We start from the raw sequence: 19,494 nt of genomic DNA, 5'->3' as shown, positions 1-19,494 counted from the left end.
GTACTTATAGCATATATATATATATATACCAAAGATATACCAAAACACACAAATTTATACCTGTGTGCATCAGATTGTGTATGCTTTACTTTTAATTCAAATAAAGTGAAATACAAAGAAAGTCATTGAAAATATGCAGTTTAACTTTAAATAATGTTATCAAATATAAGAAAAGAGCCTTAGAAAAGGACAAAAAGCCTGTAGTCGAATCCAATTGGATTCCAATTTGAATTCAGTATGAATCTAGAACTGCGTTCATGAACTAGAGTAAAAATCTGATCAGTTCTGATGGGCTTTTGTAGCATCGTTATAGTATAGAGTTATAGAGCGGGATGAGCAGTCAAAGAGAAGAACGACAACAAAAGCGACCTCGCTGCAAAAACCAGAGCAGTGTGAAGCAGATCAAACGCTAGACTAAGCCACTGTGTAAATCGGAAATTGGATAGGTGCTTGCATAATCGATGCAGCCAGCGATCAATTGCAGCCAGCAGCCAGTCGATCGGTGCTATTCACAGATCGGATATAAGACGACATATCATATAACCAAGCTATACGATTATAACACTAAGCCAATGGAGCTGGCTATAAAAGAGGCACGGCTAGCCCTGAAGGCGGCAGAGCAGCAACGGCAGCCGCAGAGATTGGTTTGTAAAGATTTCATAGTCAAGCAGAGCATATACAAGGAGCATTGGCAATCATGGCGTTCCGAGGCAAAAATGCTGTGGTTACGGGTGGTGCCGGAGGAATAGGCTTGCAAGTGGCCAAGCAGCTGCTGGTAGCAGGAGCCGGAGTAAGTTTACGATGTTTGCTCACCTATTCAACTATAGTCATATCTGACTACCTTCACAGAAAGTAGCCATTATTGATATACAGGATAATTTGGAGGAGTTTGTCAAGCTACGCGCGGCGCATCCCACGCAGAGCGTCATGATCATCAAAATGGATGTGGCGAACAAGAAGGGCGTGGAGGCCACCTACGAGGAGATCAAGAAGACCTTTGGCAACATTGATATTGTGGTCAATGTGGCAGGCATATTCAATGACAAGGATGTTCAACGTACGCTGCTGGTCAACCTGGTAAGCAGGCAAGCAGCTACTGGCTAAAGAATTATAACAAAACTCTCTCTCTTCTCTTTTAGGGCGGCATCATCAACTCTAGTTTGAGCGCTTTGCAGTACATGAGCAAAGAGAATGGCGGCAATGGAGGGCTTGTGCTTAACATGAGCTCCGTGGTGGGCCTCGATCCGATGTTTATAATACCTGTTTATGGTGCCACCAAGGCGGGCATCATTAACTTTACTCGTTGCCTGGGCGTAAGTAGCTAAAGTGAACTGCTCTGGTTAATATTTAATATATAATTAATATTTAATTCTCCGCTCAGAACGAAAAGTTCTATCAACGCTCGGGCATTAAGTTTGCCACGGTCTGTCCGGGTGCCACCATGACGGATATGTTTACCAATTTTACGGAGAAAATCATTTTCCCAGAGACTAGCGATGAGACATATAAGATCTTGGACCGTCTGAGCAAACAGAGTGCCACGGATGTTGCGCGTTGCATGCTCAATGTACTCGAGAAGGAGAAGAATGGCGCCGTGTATGTGATTGAGGGCAAACGCATCATACCCCTGGAAATGAAGCCACTCTGGACGGGCAAGGAACCAGCGCTCTAAGGGAATACGCAAACAGCTAACAGAATAGACATATGATTCTTAATCACTTTGTACAAATCAATTGTCGTGGGTAGTTTTTAATAAACAAGCAAGTAAAATGTATTTAAGCTAATCCTTTCGCCAGTTTACCAACACTTCATCCGTGCGATAGCGTTGTGTAACGAAGGCATCTTCCAGAGGCATTTCAGCGCCTGCTTTAAACATCTCAGCGCCTGCGTGAGCTATCATCAAACCATTGTCGATGCAGTAGCGTTCGTCGATAGCAAAGACTTTGCCATTACGTTCCTCGCACATAATACCCATCATTTGCTGCAGACGCTCATTGCAACCAACTCCGCCGACTATCAGCACCTATAGGTAAAATAGTTAAATATGAGTATGCAAAGAGATCTGTAAGATATCTTACTTCATTAGAGTCGCAGTGCGCCATGGCTCGCTCTGTAATCTCCACCAGCATAGCAAAGATCGTTTCCTGCAGCGAGTAGCATAAATCCGCTTGACTATATTCGGGCTCCGATTCATTCTGTTGCTTTTTACGCTTATTACGTCTTTTGCTAGGATCTGCCAACTCTTCGATGTGTGACAAAATACCAGAGAAACTGACGTCCATTCCTTTTACGACGTAGGGCAATTTGATATACTGTTTGCCCTGTTTCGCTAGCTGTTCTATGTTATAGCCTGGGCTTGGATCATTCGACAACTTAATAATGCGCGCGAATCGATCCAAGCAGTTACCCACAGCAATATCTATGGTTTCGCCAAAGATGCGATATCGTTTATTGGAGTAGGCAATTACTTGGGTATTTCCGCCACTCACATACAGCACAATTGGATTTTCAGCACCTGTTATCAGGCGACCCATTTCGATGTGGCCAATGCAATGATTCACGCCCAGCAAAGGTTTCTGCCAGAGCAGCGACAAAGTGCGTGCCACAATGGCGCCTACTAGTAGTGGGGGTGCCATGCCCGGACCTTTTGTATAGCAAATGACATCCAAGTCAGAAGGCTTTAATTGTGCTTCCTTCAAACTCGCCTGCACAAGTGCCAAAATTGCCTCGCGGTGATGCTTGGCTGTTTCCTTAGGTAAAAAACCTGTTGCATATAAGACAAGTTAATGTGATTAAAGTTAAGTATATAAAGTTTACATACCTTCGCCGGGCGGCGTTATGTATGTACGTCGTACATTTGCCAGAACATTGCCATTGTTTATTATACCAATGCCAATTTTATTGGCGCTGCCCTCGATGCCCAGCGCACAAACCATCGTTGTTTACTTTTGTATTAGAGATGAGCAAAGTCGAAGTACTCGAGACTAAATCGCCGTGACTGAATTGGAGCGGAACATACTGCAAGTCAATATACTGGGTAACAGCTGTAAAGTTAACATTAACACATCAATTTTCTTGGCACAATCATGTTCACTGCTGCTGTGATTGTAATTGTAATACTTCTGCTCATCTCTATTCATCTTCAGCTGTCCGATAGCATATTGTCTATCGATAATAATTAATTTGCTTCGCTGTGAATGGTATTTTTCGTAGAAGATAAAATGTAAAAACAAATCGGTTTGTTTTTTATTTTCATATTTAGTATTTGTTAATAAAGTACTTAAAAATGGAGACGACTATAGACCCAAACAATGAAAGCATTAATTTAAATGTTGAAAATAAAAGTGAGTCAACAAAAGAGGAGGCTGTAGCACAATTAGCAAATGACGCCGACGTGGATGCAGAAATTGCCTTAGAAGATAAACAGCAGCTGGAATGCGAAAATATAGTACACAGCAAAGAAAGCCCAATAAAAGCTGCAGCAACCGATAAAAGTAAACAAGATAAGAGTAAATCGAATTTGGTTAACGAAATTCATGCAGCTGTTTTGGAGCAAGGGACAAAAGAGAAGGGCCAGGAGGAGCACGAGCCAACAACAGCTATTAGTTTTGCAGATCTTAAAGCGCAGGATGAACGGGAAACCAAGGAGAACAAGGACAGCCGGGACATCCTCTCACATGTACATTGCCTTGCACAGCTGGAGGAGCAACGTCGCAGCTATGAACGTCAACTGGAGCAGCTGCGCACATCCAATCAGCAAAAGGATAATATGATGACACTTCTGCAGAGAGAGAATGCGATTTTGGAGAAGGAGAAGCTGGCTTTTCGCAATGAAATGGATGTGGCCAACAAGGAGAAGGAGTCAACAGTAATTAAGTTTGCAATGAAGGAGAAGCTGCTCATCGATGCCAAAAAAGAAAAGGAGACTGTGGAGAAGCAGCTAGCAGACGCCAAGAAGGAGGTGAAAAATGTTTCCATACGCTTCCAGGCCGTGCACGAAGAGAAGTCACGAATGACCTATATAATAGATGAAAAGGTAAGTCTAGAAAGGTTTTAAGAGAATTATGTCTAATTCTACTTTGCATTTTTGCAGTGCAACGAAGTGCGCAAGTATCAAAGAGAATGCGAAAAGCTTAAAACAGAAATGGGTCACTTGGAATCCAAACTAAAATATCATGCCAATAAGCTAAACATTGAAGTGGAAGCCAAGGCTGTAAGTTCTTTACACTATATAATATATATATACCATAACTTAATCTCTACTCATCTTTTATAGAACCTGGAGCGTAAGCTGGAAGAAGAAAGAAATGCGCCAAATAAGCTAGAAGAAAAAGCCAATGGTGCGCTCTTATACAAAGTTTTCTATATAATAAGATCTCTAATTTATTATCTCTTACAGAGAAACTTAAGATGGAATTTGAAGCTAACACAATACTGCTGAAACATGAAATCAAGAGCAAGACTGATGCACTGGATAAGCTAAACAAAGAGCACCAAAAGCAATGCGAAGCCAATAAAGACCTACAACAGCAGCTGCAGCAGCTAAAAGACGCGGTAAAAACTAAATACGAGAGTAGCCTGAAAAATGTTAGAGCCTAACGTGAAGATAAGGGATAACTGTATTTAAATTAATGTTTACATTTATATAAATTTGTTTGTTAGCTCATAAATTTCTCAGACTATTCGTATATCCCTATATGCCATATAGAAAATAATAATGATTACTAATTTTCTTTTGCTTTGCAGCATGATCAACTTTCAGAGGAGTTTAAGGAGCTACAGGCACAGCATAACTTCATAGATGCCGCCTACAGCGATGAGCTGTTAAATGCAGCCAAATTGCATAGCCAATTGGCTGAGTTGCAACTGCTGCGCACACAAAATACAATGTATGCAGCTTTAGTTAATAAAATTCGAAATATAACTAAAATAATTAAATTCTATTATTCATTATTCAAACAGCAACGAGCAGAAATTAGTTGAGGCCCAGTCGAAGATAGAAGAACTGGAATCGCAGGCGCAGGAGAATGAACTAGACTTAACTCAGCTTCAGGAGAAGAAACAGGAATTGCTAAGCATTAACAAAGAGATGACCGAGCTAATAGTCAAACTTCAAAATGATATATACCTGGCTGAAGTCAAGGTAAGTTTTCGATAAGATAATAAAAAATAAAAAAATTACATGCCCCGGGTGAGGCTCGAACTCACGACCTTAAGATTATGAGACTTACGCGCTGCCTACTGCGCCACCGAGGCCTTGTGTATTGAGCGTTGCTAATATCAAAATTCTGTTTTCTATTTATAACCAACCAGTCGTTAGGATTTGAGTCTGAGAATAAATTGGTAAAGCAGGAGCTGCTCGCATACGATGCCAAATATTTGGAGCTAGAGGAACAAATGCATGTGGAGGGAATGGAGAAAATTGAGGAGCGTCTGCTGCTAGCCAAGCATCTTTCCGAGAAGACAAAGATGTATGAAGTGGTCAATGCTAAACTGGAGGAGTTGCAGAACCATTTTGAAGCAACGAGTCATAAGCATGCGACGCAGGTGAAGGAGCTTCAAAGAGAACTGCAAAAGTACAAAAAAGGAATTGTGGACGCCAAGCCAATGGGCTACTGCCGCAACTGTCAACAGGCCATGAATGATTTCAGCCAGGAGCAGCTGCAGCAATATCATCAACAGGTGACACACAGCCGCAGCAGCAGTCAGGGCAGCCGTGCCAGCGAGTCGTCTGAATCCGAAACTGTAGCCAGCAGTTTAACAACTGTGCCCCACACACAGCCAGCGCCTACACCAATTACAGATCTACAAGCAGTACCTTCCAAAAAAGTGTTAGTCGAACGCATTCTACGCCTGCAACAGGCTTCAGCACGACAAACAGAACGCATTGAGTTCCTGGAGAATCATACAGCTATGCTTGTCTCCGAGGTCCAAAAGAAATCAAAGGTGGTGCAGCACTATATGCTGCGTGATCAAACAGCCGGCGCGCTCACTTCCAGTAAAAGTGATCAAAGCAAGAGCGAGCTTGTCAAATATGGCAATGGAGTCATGGCTGCCATCTATGGAGGAGTCAAGGGAGCTGAGAGCAAGAGTATGTCATTGGAGCTCTCACTGGAGATCAATAAGAAGCTGCAGACTGTCTTAGAGGATACGTTGCTAAAGAATATAACGCTCAAAGAGAATCTCGATGTGCTGGGACTCGAGGTGGATAATCTGACTCGCAAACTGCGCTCGCAAGAGTTAAACAACAGCTAGGCAGAGTACCTGACTACTAATCCATTCCATAGATATTTAAATTCCATTGTGATTAAGTTTAAATTAAAGATTTAATAATGCAACAAGAGGTGTCGAGTTGAGGCACTGCATCCATTATATCAAACCATCGTAGAGCTTTGCGCTCACGCTTGTTGGCTTGCCTATGTCCATCGATAGTTGGAGCGTCGCCTGCTCGCCGTCTTTGGCTAGACGTGCCTGCTTATTGTGCGTCTTCTTGAAGTGCACATTAATCAAAGGGTTTGGATCACCAGATTCATCTTTAACATATTCCCGCAGCAGCGGCGGCAGTTCAATCTTCGTTGGCAGCACAACAGAACCCACTTTTTTCTTATTGTCTAGATATTTGTGCTCTTGGTCTATAGGCACCAGCTCGTAGTCAGCCTTATAGCTGGTGCTGTAGATCTCCACGGGCTTTGGCTGGGTGACTCCTCGCCAGGTCTTCTCCACAGTGACGCGCACTTTGCGTTCGTTGTCGGCCTACATACAGGAGATATATATTAGAGAGATTATTGCTAATTGCTTCCCGCTCTCACCTGCTCGTCCACTGCTTGAACTTTCAATATGCGCATATAGCAGGGCTCCGGGTAGCGTTGAAACATGTTACGTATGACCATGCGACCGATACCCCAGTCGGGTAGATTGCCTACGATTTCCCATAAGGTGTTGCCCCGAAAGTCGGTGGTGCGGCCAATGTATTTAATAACTTTTTGACTCATGCTGCACGCTCTTTAATTAATAAAAATTGGGAAAAGCTAGTTTTTTTATTATTATTCCGGTGTGCGCTGCTTCTTCACAAGAATTGCCAGTCGCTTGTTATGCAAACAGCTGTGCATTTAACAGCGTTGCCACTAATTGAGTAATTGTGGCGCGAGTATGTTAGAGGTGGTTGGCAACGCTATGTGAATTCAAATTTTCGTTGAATAATAAGCATATTCTCTGAATTCTATGACAGAATGGAATTATTTATAAGCTAGTTTAATTAAATAAATGAAATTTATTATAACAAGTATATATTAACATGTTTTTAGGGATGCTTGCTGACTTGCTTTTTGGTTTGATACGCTTATAAATTGCATAAATATAAATATTAACTAGAATTGTAATACTCTGTTTATATGTGGACTAGCCGGAGCGTGCATGGTCATCACCCGCGTCGCTAGCTGTGTGACCCACTCCGCTGGTGTCCAGGTGCTCGTCATACGACTCCACCTCCTCGTCATGGTGCTGCTCCTGCTGATTGACGCTCTCATGGAGTCCAATCGTAGCATGAGCCCCTGCTTTAGACGCATTTACCTGCGCAGCCGCTGCAGAGGAAGCTGCCTTCAGAGCTGACTCCTTGGTGGCAGCAAAGTCCACGCGCGCCTGCTGCAGCTGCTCCTCCACCTGCTCCAGCCGATTCTTAGCCTGACCCACCATGGTGGCCTGAGAGGCTAGTTGATTGGACACCTCGCTGGCTGTTTGCTCCGCCTGCTCGGCCACCGATTTAGCATTGTTGATGGCTGCCGTCAGCACCGAGATGTGATTGTGAGCGGCCTGCGCCGTTTGCTGTGCCAGCTTCGCGGACATCTTGGCCGCCTTCAACTGTTCCAGTTCGCGCGAGAGCGCACGCTGTGCCTCGGCTGCCTGCTGCTCCAGCTCTTCGAGTATCACCTGTTTACCAGCGAGTGCTGCTTGCGCTGTGGCAGCCGCCTGGGAAGCAGCTTGTGCCAAGGTATTTTTGGCTATGAAAGCCGCCTGCTTGGCGGCCGCATGTTGATTGGAGACCGCGGTGTAAGCCTGATCTGCCGATCCCTGAGCTATGGAGCGCAAGCCACTGCCTATGCTATAACCAGCTTTGCTGCTATCGCTGACATGACTTTTCGAGCTGCTGCCATGATGATGCGGCTGGTGCTGCTGCTGTTGTTGCTGATGATGATGGTGCTGCTCCACTTGCTCCTCGTGTCCTGGCAGCGAGGGCTCATAGTAGCTGCTGCTTCCGCTGTGCTGATGCGGTGACTGCGGCTGTTGTTGCAGCTGCCTGTAGTAGTAGCCATTGCGCTTGTGCAGCCTGCCGAGCACCTGAGCGCACAGCAGCGCTGTTTTGTGATTGAAGAATTGTTGATTAATCCCTGACAGCTGATCCAAGTAATCCTTGCACTTACCTAGCAGCACGCACTTGAAACACTTGTTGTACATCTCGTTGTCAAAATTGTATTAAGCTTCTGCTCCAGCTGCTCCAATGGGTTTTATACACCTGCGGTTCAGGCAGCGGTGCATAAATTTTGTAAATTTTGTAAATTTTGTATTGTTTTAGTAGTGCGGAAAGTCTGTTGCGGCTTTTGAGTTTAACGGGCACTCAACATGTTAGACTTTGTAATATTTGAATATCACACACACACACACACATACATACACACTTACCACTCCCACACACACACTCGCTCGAGGAAGTTCAATGGAGCTGTGCGAGCTTTGGTGGCGTCTCTCCTAATGCTTTGTTAACACGTTGGCTCGCGTTATGGGTGGTGCAAAGCTGTCGAATAACTGCCCGAAAAAAACTTATAATTTGCATTTTAATGCGTTGCACCCAATTGTAATTGATCTTAAGTTGCTTATAATAGTATTTCAGTTGCACCACAATTTTTTAGTGCATTTTTTTTAATTGTTAACTCTACTCTTTCTTTTAAATTTTAATTAAAAGAGTATATATATTTTTATTGCTTAAATGTGAGAAAGGTGTGGAAAATTTGATGCATTATATAAATATCTCTGCGCACATAGTTTATAAGTTGAGCTTGATGTTTGTATAAAATATGTAACTAGGTTTATGCATATATTATCTTAAGTAGTTATCTTTGTAGCTGAGTATATATGATATAAATGTATTTTTATTTAGATATACAATTTAGAAGGTTGCTTTCATTCCAGGCTAGTTGAGAGAGGCACTGCTAACTTGACCTAAGACAATAGAACTCTTGATTTTAGCTATCAGTAGAGCAATCCCTGACACGACGACGAAGCTATCCTTTGCTGATCTCTGTACACATGAGCTTCCACCTTACTCTCTCCAAATCTCTCTCTTAATCTGTCTGCGCTGAGCAGTCTAATATGCCTTAGGATTACTCTTGTTGCTTCCATTAGTAGCTTTCGCTTTCCTTCAGTCGTTTCGTCAATATTTGCTATCAACTCAGAGAGCCTGTTGCCATCGCTGTTTACCATGTTGCATATCATTATTTATTATATTATTTTTGCCTTGAGTACTAATTAGACCTCGGCTTACTAGCAACTCTATCTCTGCAAACATCGACCATCTTGTTTGCTTGCTAGGTAACATCCCACATCCAATTGGCTTGATAAAACTTAAAGTTAGCTTTATATAGTTATGTGTTAACTGAGAAATATACATACTATATCTCTAGATTAACATTTAGTCTTTAACTAAATACCTTAAAATTTGCTGATATTTTAATTAGCATTAAGACAACTTCTTCTCATCTGCTCTTGCTTTAAATTATAAATAAAATAAAATGTTTTTTCTTTTATAAATTAATTTATTTAAATAGTTTTTAATTTATTACAAGTATAAAAAATAAATTAATTAATATAAACACAACTATTATACACGATACACGAATCGGAACTTCAAAGTGGAGGCACAGCGTTCGCCTAGGCACTCGCTAACAATCGAGTCGGAGTGTGACAAAGAGTGTTTTACCAACGAATAAAGTGAGAAACATAATAACAAGGTAATAAGGAAAAGGCCTAAACAAGATGGTAACGAGCGGTAACAGTAAGCTCGCGTGGGCTAACAAAGAGTGCGTTGCGCAATGGAGATGGCGGCTCAAAAGTGAAATACGAATTGATCGGAGGTGTCGTCATTTGTTATGACGGGCCCCGCTCTTGGGACTGTCTCCATTAATCATTTGTAGCTCTGTGTGATTTGCTGAATCCAGGGCAGGTAGGCAGACACCTTAACATAGACGCCGGGCACGTTCACCTGGCCGCAGCCGATGCCCCAGGACACAACACCGACCACATTCCAGACGCCGTTGCGCTCGCAGACCAACGGACCGCCGCCATCGCCCTTGCAGGCGTCCTTGCCCTCCTCGCCGCCGGCACAGATGAAGCCTGGATTGAGTTTGTAGCTGTAGCCGAGGCGCGTGTTGCGCAGCTGCGACTCGCACTGATGATGCGACAGAATTGGCACGTCGACTTCCTTCAGGATGTTCTGGTATTTGCCGTGCTCGCCAAAGGCGTCCTTGCCCCAGCCGGTGGTCCAGCAGCGAGCGTTGGTGAAATCGGAGTACTGATCGGGCAGACAGGCGGGACTGATGTGTGGGTTCTTGGTGAAGTCGACCGGGTGATCCAGTTTCAGTATAGCCAAATCGTTATCCAGCGTGCCAGCATAGTATTCGGGATGAATGTGCACAGAGACAACATCGCGCTCAATGTAGGGGAAGAACTCGACGTCATGATTGACATCCCACTCGCCCAGGCGCACGCGCAAATCGAAGCCATTTTGACTATAGAAGGAAGCACAATTTTAGTCTCTATCATCTTCAGGAAGAGTTTATCGTGGACTTACGATTTAATGCAATGGGCCGCTGAGATGATGTGCTGGGCATCAATGAGAGTGCCGCCGCAGGCATAGATCGATTCCTTGGGATCCTTCTTCAGGATGGCCACATGCCAGGGATACTCGCCGAATTCACTGTCGCCATCGATGTAAACGGGGTTCTTAATGCGACCAGTGATGCCGGCAGCATTCCTGACACCACAACGTCCCAGCTGCTGAGGAGGAGCCTGAGGGCGCAGTGGACGACGGCAGCAGACCTCGTTGATGCGGCAGGACTTCTCCACGGGACGATTGCCATAGTAAGCGCGCTGCAAGAATAGAGAATGACTAATTAGCCTGAGCTCAAAAGACGTTTCTCTTAAGTCGAAGAGTCCAGGTTCATGTAACTGTCCACAACTATGGTTACCTGCTCCGTTCCCAACTCAAACTCTTCCGCATTATCAACGCTTCTTCGCCTGCGATCATGGGGAAAGGTTACATGATCACTGCCCGCCGCAGCGCCAGGCGCTTGGGCGGGTATGTTATGAACTTGCCCCAAATTCAGTTGCTTGCCCCGACGACTCGGCACTGCCGAGTCGGGCGCACTGGCATTGACGCTGCGCTCGTAATGCTGGGAGTAGTCGCCATAGCTGCCAAAGCCAGTGGAGCCGAAGTCTCCGTGAGATGTTTCGGGATAAATGGAATTGTATGAGTGCTCAAATGGTGGCTCCGAGTGGTGCTCCACGTGATGGCCAGCGTAGTGCTCGGTGTGGTGCTCAGCATGATGATAGTGCTGTGCTGGCACATATAGTGAGGGCCCACTGTGGTACTCAAAGACTGGTGAGCTGTGCACCATCTCCACGTCGAAGTGTGGGCCCGCACTTTCGAAATCGTAGTGGTGATGTGTTGGTGGTGCGCTATAGTGGTGCGGATGATGTTCATGCTCATAGCCACTGAAGTGATCGTGATGATGGTAGTGCGTGCTGTGCACTTCACTCGGCGTCTTCTTGAAGAAATCGCCAACTTTCTGAATGATATTTGCGTTGGGTGTTACGTGTAGATTGACCAGTGGCTTCACCACCTTCTCGCCGTAATCCGTTTTGCTCACTTGCAGCGAGACCAGAGGATTTACATTGACCAGGCCCAGATTGAGGCCATTGGGACCCAGCGAGCCAAAGTTCGGATTCTGTGCGGGGTAATAATCGCCCAGGACATTGCCCGGATAGCCGCCTGGGTAGCCAGCCGAGGGATAGGGCAGACCGAAGCTAACGCCATATGTGGGTAGCACCTTGCGCTGTATGAGCTCAATGGCTTGGAGCGCGGGCAGTGGCAGTGGCAGCGGACCTTGTCCCAGTGCGCCTAGACGCTGCAGGAAGAAGGACACACGTAGTTAGCCGCTGATGGACGTGGACGTGCGACCCATTTTGAGCCCGTGCGTGGTTAGGTTGACTTTGGTTTTAGTTGCAGTTGGATTAGTGACGAATCCCAGTATCGTTGGCAAACCAACCCACGCAGGAAGACGACGACGAGCAGGGGTTATTCCGTTAGCCTTTGGCGGAGTTTGAGTTGAGCGTGGAGCGTTGATCAATGCGTGCAGTTGAGTTGTATTTGAATGTATGTGTGTGTGTGTTTACTTGTGTGTGCTTGTATGTGTGGGGAACTAGATCACAATTAGTGTCAACTAGGGAGCATTATGCTAAGTGTCAATTGCATTAGTCGGGCACTAACAAGAGCTAAGGATTGAAGGCTGCGTTAGCACTTACCCCTTGGGAATCCAATGAGAGATCGCTATTCTCATCCTGCTTGTTGTCAGCATCGGCCTGGCGACGAGTGCGTTTCTTATCGTCCGCTTCCTTCTTCTCCTCTTTGGTGTCAGCCTTGGCGGTAGCATTGGCATTGGTTGCAGCTTCGTCGCTCAGCGCTTCGATGTCCTTGCCCAGATTCCTGGGATCAATAGCCAGAATCAGATCCTCTTTGCGTCCAATGCGATCAGCGGCCGGGCACTGATTGATGGGCACGCATTGGCAATCGACGATCTGTTGACGAGACGTGTCATAGCCACCGCCGGCGCCCTGGTACAGACCACCCTGACTTTGGCCATTGTAACCTGAGGAGACGCCATTGAAGTTGCTGGAGGCACCGCCTTGCAGTTCCTTCTTGTAGTAGTCGGGATTTTGGCTGTGGTAGCTGCCGCTGGGTGAGCCACTGAAACCGTTCTGGCCAAAGCTAGAGCTGGATTGTGACAGGCCAGAGCTGCTGCCGAAGCTACCCAGGCCGGATGTGGGCTTGTACAAGTCGGGCTTCTGTGCGGGATAGCCCTGGGAGAGCAGACCGCCCTGTGAGGCGCCATTGAAGCCAGCTGTGAAAGCATTCGACTGCGAGAAGCCTGAGCTGCTAGCCTGTGCCTGGGGCGTATAAGTGGCAGAGGACTGGGCCAAGGCGCTGAAGTCTGTGTTGATTGTCTGACCATTGCCAATTGGAATGGGAACACTCGGAATATTGGCTCCTTCGCCGCCATCCACATGATGGAAATGATGATGGACATGCTGCTGCAGACCCGCATCGATTGGAGCACCCACAACGACCTTGGTGCTGGATGAGGTAGCTGCCGAAGATGATGACGACGATTGCTGTGAATAGAAGCCGTTCAGCGAGGAGCTGGCGCCTTGAATCTTCTCGGGATTCTCAAAGTTGTACGGAGGCACACCATTCGAGGGGCCGTTGTAGACAGGTCCGGGGCCGTTGGGCGAGCCAGTGTAGAGCGGGCCAGGTGGTTTGCTATCGTAGATGAGAGCGCCAGGTGGTGGCTTGGTGTAGGTAATGCCATCCGAGCCATCAATACCGGAGGGGGGATGTTCCAGGTAGGCACCGCCGAACTGACCGCCAGGTCTGTACAGGCTGTTCATCGGAGGCTTGTAGGAGCCCTCATAGCCCACTTTGCGTGGTGGTCCGAAGGAGTTAATGGAGTTGGATGGTGGGCCCATTGGCGGACGTCCATTGAAGTAGCTTGGTGGTGGCATGGGCTTGGCTGGTCCATATGGGCCGCCGCCAAAGCCGGATGGTGGCGGTGGTCCTTGTGCATAGATGGTCGAGTAGAAAGGACGTTTCTCCTCCACATCGCAGCTCATCAGACCCAGTCCGCAGAGCTTGTCGCGAATGAGATTGCGCGCCTGCATATCGTTGCCCTCCTGCAGGGCCTGATCGATGTTGCCATCAGCGTAGACGGCATCATATTCGCCCAGATTGCGGCCCTCGCGGCGTGAATTGATTAGCTGATCGATGACTGTGTCGATTTCCGTGGCATTGCTCTGTATGCTCTCGTGCACAGCATAGTTCCGTCCCTGCGCATCGTCCGCGGGCTGTGTGTCCGCCGAGCGCCTGCTCAGCATGGAGTCGGGCGTCTCCATGGGTGCCCACTCATTGCCCCAATTGGAGTCGGCGGCAACCAGAGCGCTGCTCGCGGCCAGCACCAGCAAACAGGCGAAACTGTGTCGCATTCTCATTCTCATTGTGTGTGCGTGCTGGAAAGCAATAAATAAAGTTACTTGGGGCTGTTGCATAATCTCTTTGACACCAATAACCCGGAGCATGTTAAAACCAACTGGTCATTGTCCCAATTTACACGCAGTCGACTCTAGCTCTTGCTCTTTCACGGGCATTTCGCTGTGGCAATCGTTCGAGAGAAAAACCGGTCTCTTCGCGCTGACTCACAGCGCGGCCTGAGCACAGAAAATAAAAGACTTTTACTTTCGTTCGAGGTCGCAGACCGTGCACGATTGCCCCCCGCGCTCGCTCCTCCAGCTCAATGAGGTAATTTTACCTGGCCTGAGATTTGGCAAGCCCAAAAAGCAAAAAAACTGATCGCTCAACTTGATCTCTGCCTTGACAGCAGCGTCCGTTCAGCTTTGACGCGGCATTTTCGTAACTCCCGACTGTTTACCTGGCTTTGCCTGCCTGCTTGTTGCGTGTTATGTCATTTACGCTTTTTAATGTGTTTTTCTTTCTGGAGCGTGGGCTGTTGTTGAGATCTTTAGCTCGCTTTTGGGTTATATAAAGCGCACTTTTGCTTTGGCCCCATCGAACGGAAGTCGTGTGCAACGTTGCATTGCAAATTGCGAGTTCGAACGGGCGAATCTCGACTTAATTTTTTATTTTTGCCTGGGCAATAAAGTTAATTTATGTGAGTGTGTGAGTGCAGCTGGGAGCTTGTCTACAGATGTGCAGTGAAAGTTTTAGAGTTTGATATAGGGTTTAGTTCGTTGACTTTGATATATATATCAATCGGAAATTGTTTATTTATAGATGGAGGTAGTAGGAGTGGTCGTGGCAGATTACTGTTATGGTAATGGGCTTGCAATTGAAGCTTGTTTTGCAACTGAGCTACTAGATGACTAAGAGACTAGCTGAAGGAATGAGTGAAGGCAGAGCAGAGACTAGCTGAACGCTCGGACATCATTCAGTTTGAAGTTTGTATGTTAATATATGGAAGAGGTTGGCCTGAGGTTTATCTTCCAAATAATCTATATTTTCATGGGCAATCATTTTGTTATATATAAGTTAATTTAATAATTGTTCAGAATGCTCATAGCTTGTTCACTTGATTAAGTTCTCTCACTTGAAGCTTTCCTTCACTCTTGCACTTGTCTTGGCTAGACTTTACCAATATCTATTGTTGCATATATACATATACATATTTATATATATTTTGTGTCTCTTATATCTTCACACAACTCAGATCTGTATCTGCATCCTCTTTGAATTCACTGCTTTCATCACTTATCGACTCTATTTCTTTCTTGTTCACTCTTACCTTTCGCTTTTTGATATAAATATTCCAATATGTTGCTTGTAATCCTTATGTAAGTGATTTGCTTTTATTTTGTGTATCCTATCACTGCACCACTGCACCACTCTGTGTGTGTCTGCCTCGTTTGTTAACGTTTTCTTTACTGATTTCGCTTTCGACTGCGCCTTGGATTTTATACAAAAGTTGCGCATGCGCGACGGCGCTGCTTCTGTGGCTGCTGCTGCTGCTGCGGCTGCGGCTGCTGCTATTACTGTTGGCGAATTGTTGGCTCAAAACAAAACAGAGAGCACATATTTTCTGGCTATGACGTCAAAGGCTTAATATTTTGGGTTTTTTCTTGGCTCGACTGCATTCTGCGTAGCTGCGAAGGTTAAGACGAGCTCTAAGCGGAAACCTTACCCAAAAATTGAAGCTAGCACGCGTTTGTTGCAATCGGTGTAAGCTAAAAGAGGGCACATAAAAAAGGTAAAGAGCAGCAGAGGAAAACAAAATTAAAAATAAAATATATGTTGAAAACTCTTACGTCCCAAATTAGCGTTTTATGTTTTTATTTTTGTTTTTGTTTTTGTTTTTTTCTTGTTTTTATGTGGGCTGCAGCTTGATGTCGCGAGATGTTTATGTACGAATTTTCACCACAGTTTCCGCATAAGGCAGGCGCTTATGAAATTTGCACTTATTAATTGGGTCAGCCACAAATTATAACAAAAATGACCCAAAGACCAGGCCGCTGACTAAGCAGAGACGCGCCTCAAAGGGCAACGCCACTAAAAACCGGATCTGGCCCAAATCAATTGGCCGCAACAGCTCGTATTTACCCCAGGGCCGGCACAAACAGACGCACACTCAGACGTTCAATCGCTCAGTCATTCAATCAAAATGATTTGCTGTTTAGCGGTTTTACCCGAAGTTCATAAAAATTAAATCTATTTCTACTTGACTCTCCCAGTGAGTCGTGCGCGTGCCAAACACTGTTGTGTGTGGTCAGTGTTCAGTGTTCACACTCTTTCAATCAGTAGTTGCAGTCAGTCAATCAGTCTTAGTAATCGTGTGTGTGATTGACCTTGCAGCGTTTAAGCGCCATTTGATGTTAACAATTCCATGAAAGCTGATAATATGTGTAAGCAGGCCGCTGCTCCGTGTTAATTATGCTAATCGCCAAAAGCATTTCACTCTGTCTATATACCCTGTAATTGTTGAAGTGGGCATATATATGAATATAATGAATATATGAATATATATGCCTTTGGCTACTCAAGCAGCGCAAAGGTGATCAGATACGGCCAGAGCTGGAAAGCTTTTAAGGGCTTATCATTTATCATTTGATTTTTATATCATATTTCTAACTATATTTTAATCATTTTTAAACTTTCTAAAATTGTTGAAAATTCCCAAATAAATATATCTGTCTACAGGGTATTAGCTAGTCAGTCACTCAACTCACTTGTATCAGCATTGCATTAAGTGTTTGCCAAACAGTCAGCAGTTCAACAGTTCGTGTCGTTTTTATCAATCGAAAAGCTTTGACCATCGGGTTTTTTCGTCTGACTCAGGCAAAAGTTTTTTGAATTTCGATTTTCGGTTTTCGGTTTTGGGGGCATGTTTGAAGCAGTTTGCCTTATAATCGACGCACTTCCGATTGAAATTTTTGGAAATTAGTTTCAATATTTGCCAAGTAAATTCCCAGTAGACGCGGCTTGAACTTGACCTTGCACCTTGCTAGCTGCTGCTCTGTAATCGGGTTCAGGGCTTAAACTGATCTTTTAATTGCAAAATAATATTAATCGAATAATGCTCAAGTTTATATATGTCAAATATAGTGTGCTTGACATTCAATTTGAACACTTTTTGGGAGCTGAAAAGGCTAAAAATATTTTAAATAAAATCTTTTTTAAGTTCATTTCTACTTAAAGTAAATGTAAAGAAAAAACATTTAGGCAAAGGTTAAATATCTACATTAATGCTAGACATTGATGGATGGCTTAATACCTTTCTCATTAGGCTTAGGCTTGTCCAGCAAAGGTAAAGATAAGTAGGCATAAGACCTTTGCTATGTCTATTCCAGAAGTTTGTCTGCTAGATTTAGTTTGTGTAAAACTATTTTTGGCTGGTGCTAAAAATCTTTGACTGAAACGTTGTTTATGTCTTATATTGATATATATTTTAAGCTCTATTAATTTATGCAAGAGTAGACCCATGTAGAAATAAAGCAAGTTAGAATGCTTTTGTTGGGAGTGCCCTACGAGGAGATACCCTGAACTTTGCCCACATCTTGAGAATATTTAAGACGCAGCTTTTTTCTGTGCATACATACACAAAACACACACACACACATATGAATGTACGTTTAAGCTTCAATAAATTTAGAATTAAAAATATGGATTTCCATTCCATGCCATTCGACGGCTTTTCCATTAGCCACACATGAAAGCTATCACACTATGTGAATTAACTTATTGACTGATGACATCTATAGCTAATTGATTTAACAGATCAGCTCAATTGCGTTTTCAGATAATAGTATAACTATTACGAATGCCTTTCATGTGTCTTGAATTCACAAGAAGTCAGTAAAGAAACTATCGATGCTGCGAGTTACTTTAGCCTAAGAGCTACACGTAAACTCTTACAAGATTTAATTAATTTGTTTGTCTAAAAACACAGTAAATGTATTTGAACTACTAAACTACTTCTCTCCATCGTCGCAGATATATCTTCTATTAAAACTTGCTGGAAGCAAGAAACAGAGAAGAAACTTATGGCAGATGAATATATAACATTTAACTATAAACTGATTCTCGCTTATTTAATTTCCATCAGTTTTGTAGGCCTGTGTAATTTATTTCTTTGCCATCTCAAGCTTACACAAAATTGTTCACAGCTTTTGTAGCATATTCAAAATTTCGTTAATCTGCTTTTGTTTGCTCAGCCCTCTTTAGTGGCGTTGCTTTACTCAGCCCCTCTTTCTCTCCCTCTCTCCCTCTCTCTCTCTCTGTCTCTCATTCTCCCTTTTTGTAACTCGATCCGAAGGTCACTTTTATGTCAATTGCTTCATAACCAATAACTAAATAACTCCCACATAGCTCAACATTTTGCCATTTCTTCATGCAAAGCAGCCGCTAAAATCGAGCACTAATTATGGGGAAGTTTGTCTGCGGTTGCAGCTGCAACTGCCGCCACATTCACTGCACTTTGTTGCAACTGTGCCACGGATTTGCCCAAAAAATAAATGGTGCCTTGGAAAATCCCGGCACACAGCAATTGCAAGAGACGCCAAGCTGTAGTTAACAATTGGCCTAGCCAATTCTCATTGCTCTGAGCCGGTCGTTAAGTCTTGGCCAGGCCTTGGGGAAACCCCAACTCAGGTTTTGTGGCAAGCTAAAACACTGTTGTTTCGTCTCTCTCAGCCTCTGTTTGTGCTTGGTTTTTTTGTTTATATTTTTTTTTGTGTATGTTGTATCTCTTGCTGTTTGGCTGGCTTACATAATCGAAGCAACGAATGCAGCCACAGCCGGCACGCGATGCATTCGAGCTGAGCGAATTGTTCGCTCCGTGATTCATTTGATTCAATAAATTTATTTAAGTATACACTGAGAGAGGGCATTTTAGCTAAGTGATGAAATATGTAAGCCATACAATATACTCATATTTACTATAAATATTATATATGTAAAGATCAGACTCAATGTAGCTTTGCCTAGCTTTCAATCTGACTCTACTAACTGAACTTGGTATGTAAGCTTCTATATGTGTCAGCATCAGTATAAGTTGAAATCACATATGTCATGATTATATGTTGGAGTTATGTTGGAGACATAATCTATGGCATGAAATATTGTGTGTCATAAAATAGAGGAAAGTTTTTAAAAATAAAATCAGT

General features: G+C 44.3%; 6 protein-coding genes and 1 non-coding gene across 8 annotated transcripts; 2 read left to right on the top strand and 5 right to left on the bottom strand.

Annotated features, from left to right (window-relative positions):
• Positions 1-602: 602 nt before the first annotated feature.
• On the top strand, positions 603-1,695 carry LOC111604659 (fat body protein 2). Its single transcript, XM_023322815.2, has 4 exons — positions 603-790; positions 850-1,077; positions 1,140-1,313; positions 1,382-1,695. The coding sequence occupies exons 1-4, from the start codon at positions 698-700 to the stop codon at positions 1,670-1,672; spliced, it is 786 nt and encodes a 261-aa protein (XP_023178583.1). The 5' UTR covers positions 603-697; the 3' UTR covers positions 1,673-1,695.
• A 70-nt stretch (positions 1,696-1,765) lies between these two features.
• LOC111604658 (probable tRNA N6-adenosine threonylcarbamoyltransferase) lies at positions 1,766-3,116 on the bottom strand. The gene is made up of 3 exons (XM_023322814.2): positions 2,822-3,116; positions 2,079-2,764; positions 1,766-2,023 (listed from the first exon to the last, which is right to left on the bottom strand). The coding sequence occupies exons 1-3, from the start codon at positions 2,934-2,936 to the stop codon at positions 1,781-1,783; spliced, it is 1,044 nt and encodes a 347-aa protein (XP_023178582.1). The 5' UTR covers positions 2,937-3,116; the 3' UTR covers positions 1,766-1,780.
• An 87-nt stretch (positions 3,117-3,203) lies between these two features.
• LOC111604656 (coiled-coil domain-containing protein 186) lies at positions 3,204-6,339 on the top strand. Its single transcript, XM_023322813.2, has 7 exons — positions 3,204-4,036; positions 4,094-4,213; positions 4,277-4,340; positions 4,400-4,554; positions 4,747-4,889; positions 4,963-5,143; positions 5,314-6,339. The coding sequence occupies exons 1-7, from the start codon at positions 3,287-3,289 to the stop codon at positions 6,253-6,255; spliced, it is 2,355 nt and encodes a 784-aa protein (XP_023178581.2). The 5' UTR covers positions 3,204-3,286; the 3' UTR covers positions 6,256-6,339.
• On the bottom strand, positions 5,184-5,256 carry Trnam-cau. Its single transcript has one exon. It is a non-coding gene; the product is annotated as a tRNA-Met (tRNA).
• Positions 6,327-7,057, bottom strand: LOC111604660. The gene is made up of 2 exons (XM_023322816.2): positions 6,810-7,057; positions 6,327-6,753 (listed from the first exon to the last, which is right to left on the bottom strand). Exons 1-2 carry the CDS (start codon positions 6,990-6,992, stop codon positions 6,370-6,372), a joined length of 567 nt encoding a protein of 188 aa, XP_023178584.1. The 5' UTR covers positions 6,993-7,057; the 3' UTR covers positions 6,327-6,369.
• Positions 7,058-7,314: 257 nt separating this feature from the next.
• LOC111604718 lies at positions 7,315-8,451 on the bottom strand. Its single transcript, XM_023322891.2, has 2 exons — positions 8,418-8,451; positions 7,315-8,108 (listed from the first exon to the last, which is right to left on the bottom strand). The coding sequence occupies exons 1-2, from the start codon at positions 8,449-8,451 to the stop codon at positions 7,399-7,401; spliced, it is 744 nt and encodes a 247-aa protein (XP_023178659.1). The 3' UTR covers positions 7,315-7,398.
• Positions 8,452-10,007: 1,556 nt separating this feature from the next.
• LOC111604655 lies at positions 10,008-14,317 on the bottom strand. 2 transcript variants are annotated; one of them, XM_030223771.1, is made up of 4 exons: positions 12,574-14,317; positions 11,238-12,176; positions 10,841-11,139; positions 10,008-10,778 (listed from the first exon to the last, which is right to left on the bottom strand). In XM_030223771.1, exons 1-4 carry the CDS (start codon positions 14,311-14,313, stop codon positions 10,175-10,177), a joined length of 3,582 nt encoding a protein of 1,193 aa, XP_030079631.1. In that variant the 5' UTR covers positions 14,314-14,317; the 3' UTR covers positions 10,008-10,174. The 2 variants fall into 2 exon arrangements, with proteins under 2 accessions (XP_030079631.1, XP_030079630.1); XM_030223770.1 differs by lacking the exon at positions 11,238-12,176.
• Between the last annotated feature and the right edge of the window lie 5,177 nt (positions 14,318-19,494).

The sequence above is a fragment of the Drosophila hydei genome, unplaced genomic scaffold, assembly GCF_003285905.1.
Source record: "Drosophila hydei strain 15085-1641.00,03,60 unplaced genomic scaffold, DhydRS2 tig00000283-arrow-arrow-pilon, whole genome shotgun sequence".
Lineage (NCBI taxonomy): Eukaryota > Metazoa > Arthropoda > Insecta > Diptera > Drosophilidae > Drosophila > Drosophila hydei.
Note: the sequence above shows the minus strand (reverse complement) of the source record. Positions and strands in the feature narration are given on the sequence as shown.